At 53.4% G+C, this 17,856-nt stretch overlaps 1 protein-coding gene and 1 non-coding gene across 6 annotated transcripts; both read left to right on the top strand.

The window, feature by feature from the left end:
- The first annotated feature begins 1,584 nt into the window (after window positions 1-1,584).
- On the top strand, window positions 1,585-17,066 carry PRRC2A (proline rich coiled-coil 2A). 5 transcript variants are annotated; one of them, XM_046639553.1, is made up of 31 exons: window positions 1,585-1,747; window positions 3,944-4,118; window positions 4,619-4,796; window positions 5,153-5,252; window positions 5,551-5,623; window positions 5,965-6,108; window positions 6,272-6,423; window positions 6,654-6,733; window positions 6,882-7,024; window positions 7,329-7,419; window positions 7,529-7,745; window positions 8,176-8,650; window positions 9,089-9,279; window positions 9,509-9,803; window positions 10,198-10,408; window positions 10,595-12,448; window positions 12,804-13,075; window positions 13,272-13,402; window positions 13,631-13,760; window positions 13,872-13,957; window positions 14,154-14,387; window positions 14,519-14,647; window positions 14,758-14,829; window positions 14,940-15,107; window positions 15,295-15,377; window positions 15,547-15,757; window positions 15,849-15,947; window positions 16,084-16,296; window positions 16,407-16,501; window positions 16,609-16,702; window positions 16,820-17,065. In XM_046639553.1, exons 2-31 carry the CDS (start codon window positions 4,007-4,009, stop codon window positions 16,958-16,960), a joined length of 6,474 nt encoding a protein of 2,157 aa, XP_046495509.1. In that variant the 5' UTR covers window positions 1,585-1,747; window positions 3,944-4,006; the 3' UTR covers window positions 16,961-17,065. The 5 variants fall into 5 exon arrangements, with proteins under 5 accessions (XP_046495509.1, XP_046495507.1, XP_046495510.1 ...); XM_046639551.1 differs by lacking the exon at window positions 1,585-1,747 and adding an exon at window positions 1,929-2,117; XM_046639554.1 differs by lacking the exon at window positions 1,585-1,747 and adding an exon at window positions 1,929-2,117 and having other exon boundaries at window positions 9,092-9,279; window positions 16,820-17,064.
- Window positions 4,303-4,433, top strand: LOC124227506 (small nucleolar RNA SNORA38). The gene has a single exon (XR_006885513.1). It is a non-coding gene; the product is annotated as a small nucleolar RNA SNORA38 (small nucleolar RNA).
- Window positions 17,067-17,856: the final 790 nt, after the last annotated feature.

Below are 17,856 nucleotides of genomic sequence, written 5' to 3'. Positions count from 1 at the left end.
ACTCTGGCTGCAGCAGACTGTAGAAGTGGGGGTAGACTTCGGAAGACCAGTTAGGAGGCTGCCGCTGTAACCCAGGGGAGAGTTAAGGGTGGCTCAGATCAAGATGAAAGCAGTGGAAGGGAAGAGGTTGGATTTTGGATATTTTCTCAAGATAGGAGTCCCTGTCTGATTGAAAGGGAGTGAGATAAAGGAGTCAGTGAGGATTCCAGGTTTTTTGGCTTAACCGGAATTTTAAATTGCCATCAGCTGAGATGGTGAAGGCTATGGCTAGGGCAGATTTTGAAGAGCTGGAGAGCAAATGTTCAGTTTTGGACATATTGAATTTGAAATGATCTATTAGATACCCAAGAGGAGATGTCAAGTACACAGTTGTGTGTATGTCTGGAGTTTGGGAGAGAGGTCTCTGATGAAGAAATACATCTGGGAGTCATCAACACATAAATGCTATTTCAAGCCAGGAGACTGATGTCCTTGACACACGCAGTGTGAGAAGAGGGTGGGGGTGTACGCTTGACTGGACTGGGTTTAAGAAAGATTGGGAGGAGAGAAATGGGAGACAGAGAGTATGGATAGCTCTTCCAAGAAATTTTGCTGTGGTAGCTGACAAGAGAATCATTTTGAAAGTTTGAGAACCGAAGTCATCTCGCCTATCTTAATGAGCCTCAGGATAAAATTCTTATCTGATTCTTACTCATTTTTCTGCTCTCATTTTCTATAATGGGCAGGCAGTTCCTTAATTTAGCCACACCGGCCTAGGCACCGGTCCCCAAACCCATGCCTCTGCTCATCAGTTCACTGGGCCTCTGATGTGCACCCTCTCCTCAAACTTGGCTAAATTCTAACTAGTTCTTCCTATCTCTTAATGAAAGTCACGTTTTTCTAGAAATATTTCTTAACTTCCCCAGGCACGGTCTGATTTTTAGTCCTCTTCTGTAATATTTTGTGCATATCTCCGGCGCCTTCAAAACATAATTGTTGAAGGATTTGCAGAACGGGTAGTAGGCCTCATTGAAGCAGCCCTATAGGAGAGTAATAGGAGACAAAGGAAGGAAATAGTAGTGCATTTCGTAGAATGAAACCCATTGTGAGAACACAAATTGCCAATAATATCAAATTTTTCACGAAAATTATAGGCTATAAAATTAACTGTCCGTCTCAGTCACTGGTTGCCGATATTTTGATGAATAGGTCATTCTTAGCCTATCTTTGTTCAAACAATTTGCATGTATTATGCAAATAAATAGAACTACCCAAAGAATGCCTACGCTGCGTAGTGCCGATACACTCCCCGGCACCCTTGGATTGGCCTGTCTATCCCCCTTATTTGCATGACGTGATTTAATAACTGGAAGGCTCCGCCCCTCTGGCGCTTCCACCTCTCGCGAAGGGACGCGTGAATTGAGACTTTCCCTGGTTACGTAAGCTCCGCCCGCCCCTCCACGCCCCCGCCCCCACCCCCGCCCCGGCAGTTAATCCCTTCCGCCCGGTCTTCTCGCTCCGGTCTCCTCCGCTGAAAGCTCCACGGGGCTTGCATCGTTTCCTTCCACTCTCGGCGTCCCTACGTCTCTCCGCTCCCATCTTTCCACGAACGCACGACGCACGCTCCGCCTCTTTCTCCCCCGATTCGTCGCGCAAATTCTGCGCCCCAACCGCTCCGCGGACCGGCGCCTCATTCCCGCCCCCTCTGCAGGTCGCAACGGCCGACGCCGGGGATCCGCCTCTTCAGCCAACCGGCGTCCTAGCGCCTGTAAGTCCCTCCTCTTTATGCAAATGACCTATGCCCGTTCTACACGCACTGCATTTTTTTTTTTTTTAAATAAGGACAGCCCTGGAAGTACGTAAAGAGGGATAGGGTAGCAGGGCGCCCCGCCCTTTATGTAAATTAAGGGGCGTGTCTAGGCGCGGAGGGAGGTGGGAGGTGGGAGGTGGGGGGGGGGCGCTCCCGGGGGCGGCGGTTGCCCGGATGGGCCGTTAGTCGGAGCCCAGCCGCGGAGTGAGCGAGGGAGACGGGAGGAGCCGAACCCGGCGCCATCCGCCGCCATCCGCCCCCGCCCCGCCGCCATCCCATCCCGGGGAGCCCTTAGGCCCCGGTCCCGGACCCCCGCGCAACCGGCCAGGTGAGTTTGGGCGAGCCAAGTGCTAACGCTCTTTTCCGGCGCGGGAGTGGTGGTGGCGGTGACGGCGGCGGCGGTGGCGGGCCGGGGGGAGGAGAAGCTGCCATTAGTCGCCGCCATTTTGTCCTCCTGCTGCCGGGGCCTGTCTGCCCCTCCCCCTCCGACACCCCCACCCTGGGACCCGCACTACCAGCCGCGCTCAGGGTCTATAGCCTGCCCCCAACCCCCCGCCTTCCTGGCTTCAAGGGGCGACCCCCTTTCGTGGGCCCGTAACTCCCCACCCTCCGCTGCGCTCCTGGCCTCTCACCCTGTCTGTGGGTCCCCTTCGCCGCCGTCGCTCTGGGGTGGGCCGCGCCCGACAGTCCTCTCGGAGAGGCTCCTTTCCTCCATATTGGACCCCTTCCCATCACCCAGCGCTTGGGTTCCCCCTTGACGCCCCTGTTCGCGTTGAGTCACTCCCCCTCTGGAACCCTGCTTTTATCCCGCATCTTTGCTTTCTAGGTTCCTCAGTCTCACCTCTACTTTTTCATTTTTCCTATTTCCTGTCTCCTCTTTTCTATCCCAACCTCCCTTTTCTTCGTGGGTCTCTTGACACTGCCTCTTTACTTTGCTCTGCATCCTTTCCCAACATTCCTGCTTGTATTATTTTCCATCCGCTTTCATATTAATCCTCTTTTATTAGTCTTAGTCTCTTCATTCCACGACTCTTCTATTTCCTTTTCTTTCGTATATTATTCTCAAAGATTGGTCTCCTGAAACATCTGTAAAGCAACCTCCAACCCTGTCTAACCTGTCGTAAAGTTCTTCCCGATTTTAGTCTTCATCCTGGTCCTGTCTGGATTTCCCACTATCTCCCATCTCTTTCCTTTACGCCATCCCCCCTATAAATGAATGCCTGGTCAGGAACCGAGTGACAATGGAAAAGTTTGGCCTGCTTGAGGAGCGAAGGGTATTAGGGAAAGAAATGACTGTTGATGGATTTTCTTACTGAGGGTAGGAAAATGAAGTTGGTTCTGGCTTTGGCCCCATAGTTACACAGTGCTGTTGAGGTGGCTCCATAATGCTTTATTTTTCTCATGTCTGCATAGGTGAGCCAGAGCCCACCAGTACTTCATTTAGAGACAAGATTTTTTTCAGGAGCTTGGATGGAGGCAACTGTAGGAGAAGATGGGGTGTTTCAAATACTTGGGATTCTGTAAATGGGAGTATGTAGAACCCCGATTGTTTCATGAGGAATTCTCTGGCACCAGTCCGCCATCTGGCTGAGCAAGCTCATAAAATCCTTAAACTCCTGGCATACCTTCCTGCAAACCTCCCCAGATGGGAGTGAGGCTGCTGGGAATGGAACCTGGGGCACAGGGCCCTGGTGCACAGTTAGGGAGCTGGTGTCTAACAGGTAGGGGATCTAAAGCACTGTTCTTGCACAATGGAGCTGTGTGCCTCTTTCTGGTTTTCTCTGGGGCTTGGACTTGGCCTGTTTTATTGTAGGTCTTTGAAATGATTTTGGTGAAAGGGAGAAATTATAACTTGGGATAGGAAGAGGCTCCTACCCTTTATAGACTGACATAAAGGAGAGAGAGTTTCTCCTAGGAGGAGACTAGATTTTTACTTGGACTTTCTTGACAAGAGGTGTGTGGGGGAAAGAGGGCTCTGTGGGAGTTGAGTAGATTGTGGTTGCTTAAAGGGACTGGGGAGTTTGAATAGGCTAGAGGAAAAGACACCAGAGGGCCACATATCTGGCCCCCCTAATGAGAATGAAAGGGAGCTTTTAGGCTTCTGTTAGTCTGCAAAGGAAGCAGAGACTGAAACATTTGGTGTCTGGCCCACAGGCTCCGGCACGTTTTGGGGGAGGTGTCTGCAGGACCCAACGTACTCAATGAGCTTCCAGCGCAATGTCCGATCGCTCGGGGCCGACTGCCAAGGGGAAGGATGGAAAGAAGTATTCCTCGCTCAACCTGTTTGATACGTATAAGGGCAAGTCCTTAGAGATCCAGAAACCCGCTGGTGAGGGTCTTGTAAAGATGCTCCTAGTTGTTGGACGTTGGATATGAATGGGGCATGTGATTTAGAGTTCTTTGAAGGGAAGTGGCTATAGTATAGATATCGAAAGACTAGAGGAACATTAGAGACTTCCCAATTTTATCTTGGGTCCTGTAGAGGACTTTGGGTTTTGGGTGAACACCAGTTATCCTCCTACAAAGGCGTGTCTGTGGTTCCCTGTCTTTGGACACGTAAGAATTGGAGGCAAAGAAATGTGGACTTGGGGAAGTCTGGGGCCAGCTTGCTCCCTGCAGGCTCAAGATCAACCAGCCCACATAGAAGCGTTGAGTGGAACGCATCTCAACTGTATAGGGTTTCAGAGATTGCCAAGGGCAAAGGAAGGGGTAGTTTCTAAGAAAAGTTTAGTAATAAGACATTGAGGATGTCTAAATGGGGCCTAGGGTAGGACACTGTCAGATCTGCCCTGTGAGGCATTTTTCACCCCATCTCCACCTTTTCTCCAGTTGCCCCTCGCCATGGCCTGCAGAGTCTTGGGAAAGTTGCCATTGCCCGGCGTATGCCACCCCCAGCCAACCTTCCAAGCCTGAAAGCCGAGAACAAAGGCAATGACCCCAACGTCTCACTAGTGCCGAAAGACGGAACAGGATGGGCAAGCAAACAGGAGCAGTCCGACCCCAAGAGGTAGACAGAGGCTTGGGGGGCACCTAGAGTGATGAACGTTTTAACTTTGAGCTTCAGAGGCTTGGTGTAGACCAGCCACATAAGAGCCAGAGACAAAGAGGGAAGCCCCTCTCCTGCCTATTCCAGGCCTCCTGTTTAATGACTAAGGAGTGGTACCTTTGCTTTCTGTCTGATAGAAAGCAAGCATGAAGAAACAGAGAACAGCCTATGCAGGGTGACATGGTTTTAGTATTTTGTCCTAATATTTGTAAACAGTAGCAAATAGGCCTTGGTTCAGTGCCTATCCTCCACCATTTGGAGAAGTAGAGGAGGTATCTCAAGCTCTGGATAACCTTCCCATCCTAACATCCCCTCAGTTCCGATGCCTCAACCGCTCAGCCGCCGGAATCGCAGCCACTGCCGGCTTCACAGACGCCTGCCTCCAACCAACCGAAACGACCCCCAGCAGCCCCCGAGGTATCTGAGGGACTGGATGTTATTGAAGGGGTTGGGGCAAGAATAACTTGTAGCTCGGGCCAGCTCCAGTGGCCTAGTGGTTAAGTTCAGCACACTTGGCTTCAGTGGCCCAGGTTTGATTCCTGGACATAGACCTACACTGCTCTGTTAGCAGCCATGCTGTGCGGGCAGCTCACATACTAAAAAATAGGGGAAGATTGGCACAGATGTCAGCTCAGGGCAAATCTTCCTCAGAAAAAAAAAGAATAGGTTGTGGCTCCCCCAACCACATCACCATTTATTATCTCTGCTTCCCCAGAACACTCCTTCGGTTCCAAGCGGGGTAAAGTCCTGGGCACAAGCCAGCGTCACCCATGGAGCACATGGAGATGGTAAGTGCAGGGCTGTTTGGGGAGCTCTGTCTGGGCACCTTGGTAGGCAGAAGCCCTGCACTGTACCTTCAGTGAAGTGTCGTCAGTCCTTCTTGTCTAAATTTTGGACCCCATATTCACTTTCATAGGGTACACGAGCAAATTTGTTTCAGTTTTATATGAGGGTGAGGAGGTGGTCCCAGAACTGACCTTTTTTCTTGGGGCATGAGCGCCTAATACATGAGGGGTGAGTTTGAAGGCAGGAACCTGATGATCTGGTACCTGTCAGAGCCTTCCACTTTTCATGATGCATCCTCAGTAAATGTTCTTCTGTTTTCTGCTTTGTACCTCAACCCCAACAGGTGGAAGGGCATCAAGCCTACTGTCACGATTCTCTCGAGAGGAATTTCCGACCCTGCAGGCGGCTGGCGACCAGGACAAGGCTGCCAAGGAAAGGGAGTCTGCCGAACAGTCGTCTGGGCCCGGACCAAGCCTCCGCCCCCAAAGTGAGTTGCTGCCATTTGTGAGTGAGTGAATGGGTGGGTGGGTGAATGATTACCTTTTGGCCAGGACATTACCTTATTTCATCTCAGTGCTAAGTGTTGGTTTACTCACCTATCTCCACATCACTTTCAGCTATGTTCACTCTCTGCCTTTTCCAAAATACAGATTCTACAACTTGGAGGGACGGAGGTGGTCGTGGCCCTGATGAGCTGGAGGGCCCGGACTCCAAACTTCATCAAGGCCATGATCCCCGGGGTGGGCTGCAGCCTTCGGGCCCACCGCAGTTCCCTCCCTACCGCGGAATGATGCCGCCCTTCGTGAGTTTGGATATCTTGTTTTGGAGTGGTTGCGCTGGAAGCTAGAAAGTTAGGAATTAGAGTTTAATCTTTGGAGGGGATAGTTAGAAGACAGGGACCTATGACAGGTGAAGGTGGGATGGATAATAGGTTTAAGGAGCTGGCAGACTATTTAACTGTCTTGAGCAGCTACTGTTTGGCAGACTATTTAACTGTCCTTCTGAGCAGCTACCATTTGGGCTCTTTTGCAGATGTATCCCCCATATCTCCCATTCCCTCCACCCTATGGACCCCAGGGGCCTTACCGATACCCCACTCCTGATGGGCCCAGGTGAGTAATCCAGGTCTGGGTTTGTGGTTGGGGACAGGGAGGGCCTATTGTGGAGGAGATGGTTTTCTGTCCGGGAGGCTCAGTTGTGTATGTGGTTATACAACGTGCTGTCTTTTATTCTCTCTCCCATTTGCCGTTTTATACACAGCCGTTTCCCACGTGTGGCGGGCCCCCGGGGCTCAGGGCCGCCAATGCGCCTTGTCGAGCCCGTGGGTCGGCCTTCCATCCTCAAAGAGGATAATCTCAAAGAGTTTGACCAGTTGGACCAGGAGAATGATGATGGTTGGGCAGGTAAGTGGATATTAAGGATTAAGTATTTTGGGTTTAAAAGGCCAAATCAAGTGAGGAAAAAATGAGGGGCTGTGTGGGAGAAAAGCAGACATTGATGGGTAGGGGAGATATATGGAGGAAAGCTAAGTTCTGGTAAAGAACTGCAAGGAGCAAGAATGACAAGACTCACAGTGGATGTAGACTTCAAGGGGAGGGGGGTAGTGTGTCCTAGTCACATGGTTCCAGAACATTTCCTGTGTTCCAGAAGATATCTGAGATTGGAGAGCAGAATGCTTGGGCTACTACTCTTCACTTTTCCCTTCAGGGGCCCATGAGGAGGTTGACTACACTGAAAAGCTCAAGTTCAGCGATGAGGAAGACGGGCGAGACTCCGATGAGGAGGGAGCTGAGGGCCAGTGAGTTAGGACTCTGGGGAGAGGAGGGGGCTCGGTTTCTCATGGTAGTATACTCTTAAAAAGAGCTGAGTTGCGGCTGATTTTAATTCCATTGTTGGTCTGCTCACAGCAAGGAGTCCCAGTCAGCTGCTGGTGAGGAACGGCCCCCTGAAGCAGATGGCAAAAAGGGCAACTCCCCTGGCAGCGAACTGCCCCCTCCCAAGACGGCCTGGGCAGAGACCTCTCGGCCTCCAGAGACAGAGCCGGGGCCTCCTGCACCAAAGCCTCCCCCACCCCCACCTCACCGGGGCCCCGCCGGGAACTGGGGCCCCCCTGGGGACTACCCAGTGAGTGTCTACAATGAGGGGTTGAGATGGTCAGTTGTGGGAGATTAGTGTCAGCTGAATAACTGAAGCAGTTATAATGGAGCTGGAGGGAGGGCCGGAGATGGGCTACAGGAAGTATAGAGCTGTGAAGCCTCTCTGAAAAGGTTTGAAACATCCTTGGTGATAGGAGAGTCTGGGTGAAAAGAGAATTTGGGATGCTATGAGGAAGAACAAGGAGGCCTGAGTGTTTGGGTCTCTGAAAGGAGAGGGGAAACAGAAAAAAAAAAAAAACAAAAACAGGATTATGAGTTTATCCTCACCCAGAGAGGCCATCAGCCCCAAGGCCTGGTCCTTGCACCCCAAGCTAGAGACAGTTGATCAGTTTGTGGAAAAGACTGTAAGAAGCATAATGACTGATGCCTCTGGCCCTGCTGGGTCTGCCCATTGACAGGATCGTGGGGGCCCTCCCTGCAAGCCCCCAGCACCCGAAGACGAGGATGAGGCATGGCGGCAGCGGCGAAAGCAATCTTCATCTGAGATTTCTCTGGCTGTGGAGCGGGCCCGGCGTCGCCGGGAAGAGGAGGAACGACGCATGCAGGAGGAGCGCCGGGCAGCCTGTGCTGAAAAGCTCAAGCGACTTGATGAGAAGTTTGGGGCACCTGACAAGCGGCTCAAAGCAGAGCCTGCTGCCCCACCTGCTGCCCCTCCTGCCCCAGCTCCACCTCCTGCAGTCCCCAAAGAACAACCCACACCTCCAGCTCCACCACCGGCACCAGTCCCAACACCAGAAAAAGAACCAGAAGAGCCAGCACAGGCTCCTCCTGCCCATTCGACCCCCACTCCAGGTGTGGCTACAGCTCCCACCCTGGTGAGTGGTGGTGGCAGTACCAGTAGCACCAGCAGTGGCAGCTTCGAAGCCAGCCCAGGTACGGGGATGGAGATAGATACAAGCAGGTGTCAGGTCTCTGCTTGGGTCGAGGGTACAGTTGGTAAGGATGGGAGTAAATGAAGTAGAAGGCACTTGTTTTGGTTTGTTGGACTATCAGTGGTAGGGTGAAAAGAGGACCTTTTGCTTGTATGAATGTCTGAGGGGGAGAAGATTTTATTACCCAGATTCTTGAATAAACCACTTCCCACAGGTCTGGCATGGAGCAAGACTGAAGAAAGTATCTGTTGTTTTGGTGGTTTCTTGGAAAGTTAATGGCATCATCCTTGGCTCTTGAGAGGCCATGAAGTGTTTTCATGGGTTTTAAATGGGAAGGGCTTATCTTTAGAGAGCTAGAGGTGAGATCTGAAATTATGGGAGTGTTTGTGGAATATCTTGGTGGACTAGGCCACTCTGATTGTTGTTGTCTTCGATGCAGTAGAACCCCAACTGCCCTCCAAAGAGGGTCCTGAACTACCAGAAGAGGTTCCTTCTCCTGCCACACCTCCAGCCCCTAAGGTGGAACCCAAGGGTGATGGGGTTGGCTCTAGCCGACAGCCCTCCAGCCAGGGCTTGGGCTACCCCAAATATCAGAAGTCGTTGCCGCCTCGTTTCCAGCGGCAGCAGCAGGTGAGATTGAGTTACTTGCTTCTTAAGGGCTGCTTCCCTCCTTGGCTTCAACATCTACCCTGTCCATAAGTTATCTTCTAGGCCTGTCAATTCTGTTTCCATTGTATCACTCTAGTTCCTATCTTATTTGTAATGTTTGTGTATTAACCTTTTTTCTTGGCTGGTTCCTTTTCCTGTCTGGGGCTGGGGAGGCTTTGATGCCTTTCTTATCCTCTCTTATTCTCTCCAGGAACAGCTCTTGAAGCAGCAACAACAGCAGCAATGGCAGCATCAACAGGGCTCCGCCCCACCTGCCCCAGTGCCCCCATCACCGCCACAGCCTGTGACCATGGGGGCTGTGCCAGCTCCACAGGCTCCACCACCACCCCCTAAGGCCCTGTACCCAGGTGCTCTGGGCCGGCCCCCACCCATGCCCCCAATGAACTTTGATCCCCGCTGGATGATGATTCCTCCTTATGTGGACCCCAGGCTTCTCCAGGGCCGGCCCCCTCTGGACTTCTACCCTCCTGGTGTGCATCCTTCTGGTAAGGGGCCATAGGAGGAGTAGGGGACCCCTTAGTCCTGGGAAGTGTGTATCAGCATCTTGCTGTGAGGATGAAGGGCCACCACTGAAGTGGGGAAGGAGATATGCTTAGCACAGCTGAGATAGCTCTTTGTTGCAAGAATGGGCTTGGGGAAGAAATGAATAGTGGTCCTTCATTGGCCAGGATTTACTTGGGACTGATTGATTTCATTTATAGGGAAGCTGCGTGGATAACCCTGTCTCAGGAGAGGAGGCAAGACACAGACTTACTGGGAATAAGAGATGGAGGAGCTGACGTTGACTTGACTGACAGGATTAGACTGGGGAGATGGTCCTTGGGCTGGAGGGCCTGTGACATAAAAAAGAATTATCTTTCTCATACTCCGTTTCCTCAGGCCTAGTTCCACGGGAGCGTTCAGACAGTGGGGGCTCAAGCTCAGAGCCATTCGAGCGCCATGCACCCCCTCTCTTAAGGGATCGGGGCACCCCACCAGTGGATCCAAAGTTGGCCTGGGTAGGCGATGTCTTCACCACCACATCTGCTGACCCCCGCCCGCTTACCTCACCACTACGCCAGTCTGCTGATGAGGATGACAAGGGAATGAGGTGAGTCTGAATAGTGAGAAGTGGGTGAGTTGCTAGTGAAAGGAGAAAAGATAGTTTGGATGTTGGTGAGGTGATAGGGATAAACATGAAAGGAGTGTCTAGGTCATAATAACGTGTTCTCTTTCCCTGCCTGGTTTCAGTTTTCCTTGTCCTGAGACACTTATTTCCATTCTTTTCTGTCTCTAGGAGCGAGACCCCTCCAGTACCTCCCCCCCCACCGTATCTGGCCAGTTATCCAGGGTTTCCCGAGAATGGAGCCCCTGGACCCCCAATCCCTCGCTTCCCTCTGGAGGAGACAGCTCCCCCAGGGCCCCGTCCACTCCCCTGGCCCCCAGGCAATGATGAGGCTGCCAAGATACAAGTTCCACCACCCAAGAAGGAAACCCCCAAGGAGGAGACTCCTCAGCTAACAGGACCAGAAGCCAGCCGAAAGCCTGCCCGTGGAGTTGGGGGCCAAGGCCCTCCACCACCTCGCAGAGAGAACCGCACTGAGACCCGCTGGGGCCCTCGCCCAGGCAGCAGTCGTCGTGGAATCCCTCCAGAGGAGCCAGGGGCCCCTCCCCGCCGGGCTGGGCCTATAAAGAAACCCCCACCACCTGCAAAAGTTGAAGAGCTGCCTCCCAAGCCCCTTGAACAGGGGGATGAAACCCCCAAGATTCCAAAGCCAGACCCACTGAAGATGGCAAAGGGGAAGATAGGGGGCCCCAAGGAGACCCCACCCAGTGGGAATCTTTCTCCTGCCCCAAGGCTTCGGAGGGACTATTCCTATGAAAGAGTGGGTCCTACTTCTTGCCGGGGTCGGGGCCGAGGCGAGTATTTTGCCAGAGGGAGGGGTTTTCGGGGGACCTATGGAGGCCGGGGACGTGGAGCTCGAAGCCGAGAGTTCCGCAGTTATCGAGAGTTCCGCGGAGACGATGGGCGTGGAGCTGGGGCAGGGGGACCAAACCATCCCCCCGCTCCCCGAGGCCGTACTGCCAGTGAGACACGAAGTGAAGGTTCAGAGTACGAAGAAATCCCCAAGCGGCGCCGGCAGCGGGGCTCAGAAACAGGCAGCGAGACCCATGAGAGTGATCTAGCCCCCTCAGACAAGGAGGCCCCGCCACCCAAGGAAGGAGTACTTGCCCAAGTCCCTCTTGCTCCCCCACCATCAGGAACCCCCTCTTCGCCAGCCCCAGCCCGCTTTTCCACTGCCCGAGGTGGGCGAGTCTTCACTCCCAGAGGGGTGCCTTCACGCAGGGGCCGGGGGGGAGGGCGGCCCCCTCCACCCATCTGCCCGGGCTGGAGCCCTCCAACGAAGTCCCTGGCTCCCAAGAAGCCTCCAGCAGGTCCTTTGCCACCCAATAAGGAGCCTTTGAAAGAAAAGCTTATCCCAGGGCCTCTATCCCCCATGGCCCGTGGAAGCAGCAACATTGCCATGGGTGTGGAAGATGGGGAGCGGCCCCGAAGGAGGCGCCATGGGAGGGCTCAGCAGCAGGACAAACCGCCTCGGTTCCGGAGGCTGAGACAGGAGCGAGAGAATGCTGCTAGAGGGGCTGAGGGCAAGCCCTCTCCCCTAGCCCTTCCAGTCTCCACTCCCGGGCCCGAGGAGGCCCTCACAACAGTGGTAGTACCCCCACCGCCTCGCCGGGCAGCTGCCAAGTCTCCTGATCTGTCGAACCAGAACTCAGACCAAGCCAATGAGGAGTGGGAGACAGCATCAGAGAGCAGCGACTTTGCCAGTGAGCGCCGAGGGGACAAGGAGGCTCCCCCACCAGCGCTGCTGACTCCCAAAGCTGCAGGAACTCCTGGGGGCAGTGGAGGCGGAGCTGGGCCAGGCATTTCAACCATCTCCCGCGGAGATCTGAGCCAGAGAGCCAAGGATTTGAGCAAGCGGAGCTTCTCAAGTCAGCGGCCGGGCATGGAAAGGCAAAACCGGCGCCCAGGTCCAGGCAGCAAGGCTGGCAGCAGTGGCAGCAGCAGTGGAGGTGGTGGGGGTCCTGGAGGGAGGACCGGCCCAGGGCGAGGGGACAAGAGGAGCTGGCCCTCTCCAAAGAACCGCAGGTGGGTAGGGACAAGCTCTTAAGTTTGTTCTTAAGGTCAAAAATCTGGGAGAGGGGAGAAAAACCTGAGGGAAAGGTAAGGGCCAGTGATGTGGAGTTTTGAGACCTGAGGGCACATGGGCTCTTAGGTGGTCAGACGTCCACGTCTAGGGAAAGTAGCTGGAAAGTGCTTGAAAAGAGGAACACCCGTGTGTTTGCTGTTCTTTGCTTCCCACTCTGTAGACTGTCCACATAGAATTTCTTAGCCGTATTCAGAAACACCCGGATTTTAACGGGAGAGGACAGGTTGGAAGAGATTTGACTTGTAGGGAAAGACAATTTTGTGAATACTGGAGCTGACGCTCTGTTCTCTTCAGCCGTCCTCCAGAGGAGCGTCCCCCGGGGCTTCCTCTGCATCCCCCGCCCCCCAGCAGTTCTGCTGTCTTCCGCCTGGACCAAGTTATCCACAGCAACCCTGCTGGCATCCAACAGGCTCTGGCCCAGCTCAGCAGCCGCCAAGGGAGCGCAGCTGCACCAGGGGGGCACCCAAGGCCCAAGCCTGGGACTCCCCAAACCCCTCAAGGCCCATCCCCTCGGCCTCCAGCCCGATATGACCCTCAGAGGGCCAACAACAACGATGTCAATTCAGGTAAGCTGAAGGGGCTAAGGAGGGGAACCTCTCCGTTCCCAGAGAGGTCTGGTGCTGAAGGGGCAAGAGCCTCCGGCCTTGATGGTGGATGTCTGCACTGAACAAGGGTGGAAGGATTGGGAGGGGGAGTGAGGAGGAAAAGGCTAGGGGCAGTGACAGAGCAAGCAGATGCTGACTCATTTCCCCTTTTCCTCAGATCCCCACTTCCAGGAGTCAGGGCCGATGGTGAGGGGGGTGGGCGAGACTCCCCGGGACACTGCTGGGGTTAATCCCTTCCCCCCAAAACGTCGCGAGCGGCCTCCCAGAAAACCAGAACTGCTACAGGAGGTGAGGGGTGGGGCTTGAGATTGTGCTTCACTGTTCTTACTCCCAAGGGTTTTCTTCACTGTCTTTCCTATTCTTGTCATTGTGTTCTCACCCTAAATCCTTAAAATTAATCACTGCTTGTTTTCCATACGTTTCCCTTGTTACTCCACACCTCACTCTGACCCAACTCCTTATATTCTGTAGTTCCCACCTCATTCATGTTCTGTCTGTGTCCATTCTCACCTTTAGGAATCTTTGCCACCTTCTCATAGCTCTGGATTCCTGGGCACCAAGCCTGAGGGCCCAGGTCCTCAGGGAGAGTCCAGAGATGCAGGAACCGAGGCCCTGACACCTCACATCTGGAATCGCATACATACTGGTGAGTAAAGTTGAGCAGAAGGAAAGATTACGTTAGAGGCTTAGGGAAGGAGATAGGGCTCAGAATGAGGTCATCACTCACTCAACTCTGTTTTATTGGCGCTCTTCCCAGCCACTAGCCGAAAGAGTTACCAGCCTGGCTCCATGGAGCCCTGGATGGAACCCCTGAGTCCTTTTGAGGACGTGGCTGGCACAGAGGTGAGTGAGGATGGGAAGGGAGTGTCTGAGCTGGGGTTTTATTGAGCACTGGTCATACTTCCCCACATGTTCTGGTGTGAGTCTTGGGCTGTTCCCTCACATAGTTGTCTCTTCAGTTTGCCTGTTTGTATACATCAGTCAGGTATTGGGGTGCTTTCTACCCTGACTTAACCAACTCCCTTTCCACTCCTCTCAGATGAGTCAGTCTGACAGTGGGGTGGACCTGAGTGGGGATTCTCAGGTGTCATCAGGTCCCTGCAGCCAGCGAAGTTCCCCTGATGGAGGACTGAAGGGGGCAGCAGAGGGGCCCCCCAAGCGGCCTGGAGGCCCCTCACCCCTGAATGCTGTTCCTGGTGAGGGTCCACCTGGCTCTGAACCCTCTGAACCTCCTAGGAGACGGCCACCTGCCCCCCATGATGGGGACAGAAAGGTAAAGGATAGAAAGGATGAGGAATGTTTCTGGGACTTTTGACTTTGGCCCTACCTTTGTCTCCCCTTTCCCTTTGCCCATGTGTTTTGAGGATTCCCTTATTTGGGCTTCTCTTCCTTCCCCCAACCCAGGAACAGCCTCTGCCCCCTGGCCCCATTGGCACAGAACGATTGCAGCGTACAGACCGAGGCCCAGAGCCTGCCTCTCTCCGGCCGTCCCATCGACCTTGCCCCCAGGTCCAGTTTGGCACTAGTGACAAGGTTTGTATGGGCTGGATCCGGAGTGTCTTGCATTGGCTGGAGAGAAGGGAAGGACTGGAGGTAGGACATGTCTGAATTATGGGACAATCTCTCCTGCCTCACAATCACAGGATTCGGACTTGCGCCTCGTGGTAGGAGACAGTTTAAAAGCAGAGAAGGAGCTGACGGCATCAGTCCCTGAGGTAAGTGGGAGAGGGAGAGTTTGGTGGAAATTTATGAAGAAGATGGCTGGGAGTGGCCTGGGCCTCCAGGGTGCCCAGAAGTCCCTCTGGACAAGGCTTCTCCTTCCTAGGCCATTCCCATTTCCCGAGACTGGGAGCTGCTCCCCAGTGCTTCTGCCTCAGCTGAGCCACAATCCAAGAATCTGGGTTCTGGGCACTGTGGCCCAGAGCCCAGCTCCTCAGGCCAGCGCTTGTACCCTGAGGTTTTCTATGGCAGCCCTGGGCCTCCCAGTTCTCAGGTAGGTCCTACTTCCTATGCCATGACCCCTTTCTGCCTGCTGTCCCTTAAATCAAGCCTTTCTGATTCGTATAGTTTTAAAAAACATTTTTTTGTCATTTCATTTTTCTCCTTTTATTGTAGTGGGTGGTGTGGGCGAGCTTTTCTTGACCAGAAAAAGGAGTTATTTCAGCCTTGCTCTCCTGCAGGTCTCTGGGGGAGCCATAGACTCTCAGTTACATCCCAACAATGGAGGCTTCCGTCCTGGGACACCTTCACTGCACCCTTACAGGTAAGACTAGATGCCGGGGGGTCTTAGAAGGAAATGGAGCCATGTTTCAGGGGAGAGGGAAGGGGAAGACGTATTTCTTTGGTATGGCTTAGTGTATGGCTCAGACTAAAGGAGTAAGTGACTGATTTCCTGATACTGTTTCTCCCCCTTGACTCCAATTTCTTTTCAGATCACAGCCCCTGTACCTCCCACCAGGCCCAGCCCCTCCCTCGGCACTGCTTTCTGGGGTAGCTGTCAAGGGCCAGTTTCTGGATTTCTCAGCACTGCAAGCAACAGAACTGGGGAAGTTGCCAGCTGGAGGAGTTCTTTACCCTCCACCTTCCTTCCTATACTCTCCAGCTTTCTGCCCCAGCCCTTTGCCCGACCCACCCTTGCTTCAGGTAAGAAGTGGGCCGATGCTAGGTTTAGAGAATTTGGGTTGGGGAGAAGGCTTTTGGGGGAGTTGACATATTTCTCTCCATTACCCAACAGGTGCGCCAGGATCTGCCATCCCCCTCAGATTTTTATTCTACTCCTCTGCAACCTGGTGGCCAAACTGGCTTCCTCCCCTCAGGGGCCCCTGCCCAGCAGGTACCTTTTATCTTCCCACTTCTCCTTCATTCCATTTTTCTCTCTGGCTTTTTGTTTGTTTGTTTGTTTAGACTCTTCCTGGTTTTCTGACATTCCTCCCTGCCCCCAACACACACACCCATACTTTTTGTTATAGATGCTTCTACCCATGGTGGACTCTCAGCTGCCTGTGGTGAACTTTGGCTCCCTGCCACCAGCGCCGCCTCCTGCCCCACCCCCCCTTTCTCTGTTACCTGTGGGCCCTGCTCTGCAGCCCCCCAGCCTGGCTGTGCGGCCCCCACCTGCTCCTGCTACTCGGGTGCTGCCTTCACCTGCCAGGCCCTTCCCGCCTAGCTTGGGGAGAGCAGAGGTAAGGTACAGGAACTGGAGTGCTAGGGAACTCCAAGAGTTAGGGCTAGCGATTCAGTGTCTCGAGATTGGGGTTGAGAGGCAAGAGGCTCATGAATTTTTTTCCTTTAGCTGCACCCAGTGGAACTAAAGCCGTTCCAGGATTATCGAAAACTGAGCAGCAACATTGGGGGACCTGGGTCATCACGTACTCCCCCAGCTGGAAGGCAAGAGAAGGGAATGGGGTTACAGACTGCCCATCCCCAAGGACTTTCTTACTTTGGGGACCAGGAGGCAGATCTTAAGCTCACTTTAAACACCCTTTCTCCTTTAGGTCTTTCTCTGGCCTTGTCAATTCCCGTCTCAAGGCCCCACCTTCCACCTACAGCGGAGTCTTCCGCACCCAGCGCATCGACCTCTACCAGCAGGTGAAGGAGAAACCCCTATGGCCCCAAGTCTGAGTTCAAGAGTTACCACTTGAGTTCCTGTCATTCCATCTGCGACCTCCTAGTATGACTTATTGTTCCACTTGTACCTGTCCCCAGGCCTCCCCACCGGATACCCTTCGCTGGATGCCGAAGCCTTGGGAGCGGGCAGGGCCACCTTCTCGAGAAGGGCCTTCCCGACGGGCAGAGGAGCCTGGGTCCCGAGGGGACAAGGAGCCTGGGTTGCCCCCACCCCGCTGAGGGAGTTCCCCTTGCCCCCCTCTCCCCCGGGGTTTGTATATAGATTATAAATATATAAGGGGGAAACGGGTGGGTGGGGAGGGGTTGTGGAGCTGGGGCCTCACTTCCCCTCCTCCCTCCTCCCCTGGTTCCCTATCCCTGGGGCCGTTTGTTAAAAAATAAAAATAAAAGGATTAAAAAAATATTTCCAAAATGATTTTGGGGATGAGTTGGTTTGCAGTCTCTTCTATCACAGTAGTGAGTGGTTTCAGTCAGGCAGCTATTTGTTACTCACCCCAGGGATCTGTTGTAACAAAATACTTCAAGATTTACTCTTAGAATCAATCTTAAAGTTTTGTGGGCTGCAAATTAGAGCTGGCCTCCACTAGGCACTTAGGCTTCTTATGCCAGTGAGGTCAGTTGGTAACCAGTTTGCAGCTCACAGCTAGGCTGGTTCCACAGGGATTCCCTTCTTTGGGGCCTTAGTGGGATTGTCAACCAGTGTCTCTACATGGCTCCTCCAGCACAATGTGAGTCATTAGGCCTATGTCTCTGAGCCAGTGTTCTAAGAGGTCCTGGTGGAAGCTGCAAAGCTTATGATTTGGCCTTAGAATCTCTCTTCTGCCATGCTCTATTGGTCCAGCACTAATCTAGCTAAAAGCAGGAGGGGATGGCAATTGCATCTCTGAGTCTCAGAATTCGCAGCCACTCGTCACTTGGTCTCCACAAACCGACAGGAAGTTCCTTTATAGCTATCATGAACTCAGTGTTCAAACACAAACATTTGCCATCTTGAACTGGGTAGACCAGTTCTCCCATTGTCAAATTTGGTTGAGTTGTGTGACCACTGCATGCTGGTCACACGAAAACTATATTTAGGTAATTAGAAACTAAGTGGTTTTGGGGGCCGGCCCAGT

This window comes from Equus quagga, chromosome 15 (genome assembly GCF_021613505.1).
Source record: "Equus quagga isolate Etosha38 chromosome 15, UCLA_HA_Equagga_1.0, whole genome shotgun sequence".
Classification (NCBI taxonomy): Eukaryota; Metazoa; Chordata; class Mammalia; order Perissodactyla; family Equidae; genus Equus; species Equus quagga.
Note: the sequence above shows the minus strand (reverse complement) of the source record. Positions and strands in the feature narration are given on the sequence as shown.

Bases quoted from the DNA above. Each gene is read 5' to 3' on its own strand.
- PRRC2A (XM_046639553.1), top strand. From the start codon at position 4,007: ATGTCCGATCGCTCGGGGCCGACTGCCAAGGGGAAGGATGGAAAGAAG. The intron at 14,388-14,518 runs GTAAAGGATAGA...CCCCCAACCCAG, and splicing joins CCCATGATGGGGACAGAAAG to GAACAGCCTCTGCCCCCTGG. The intron at 16,297-16,406 runs GTAAGGTACAGG...TTTTTCCTTTAG, and splicing joins CTAGCTTGGGGAGAGCAGAG to CTGCACCCAGTGGAACTAAA.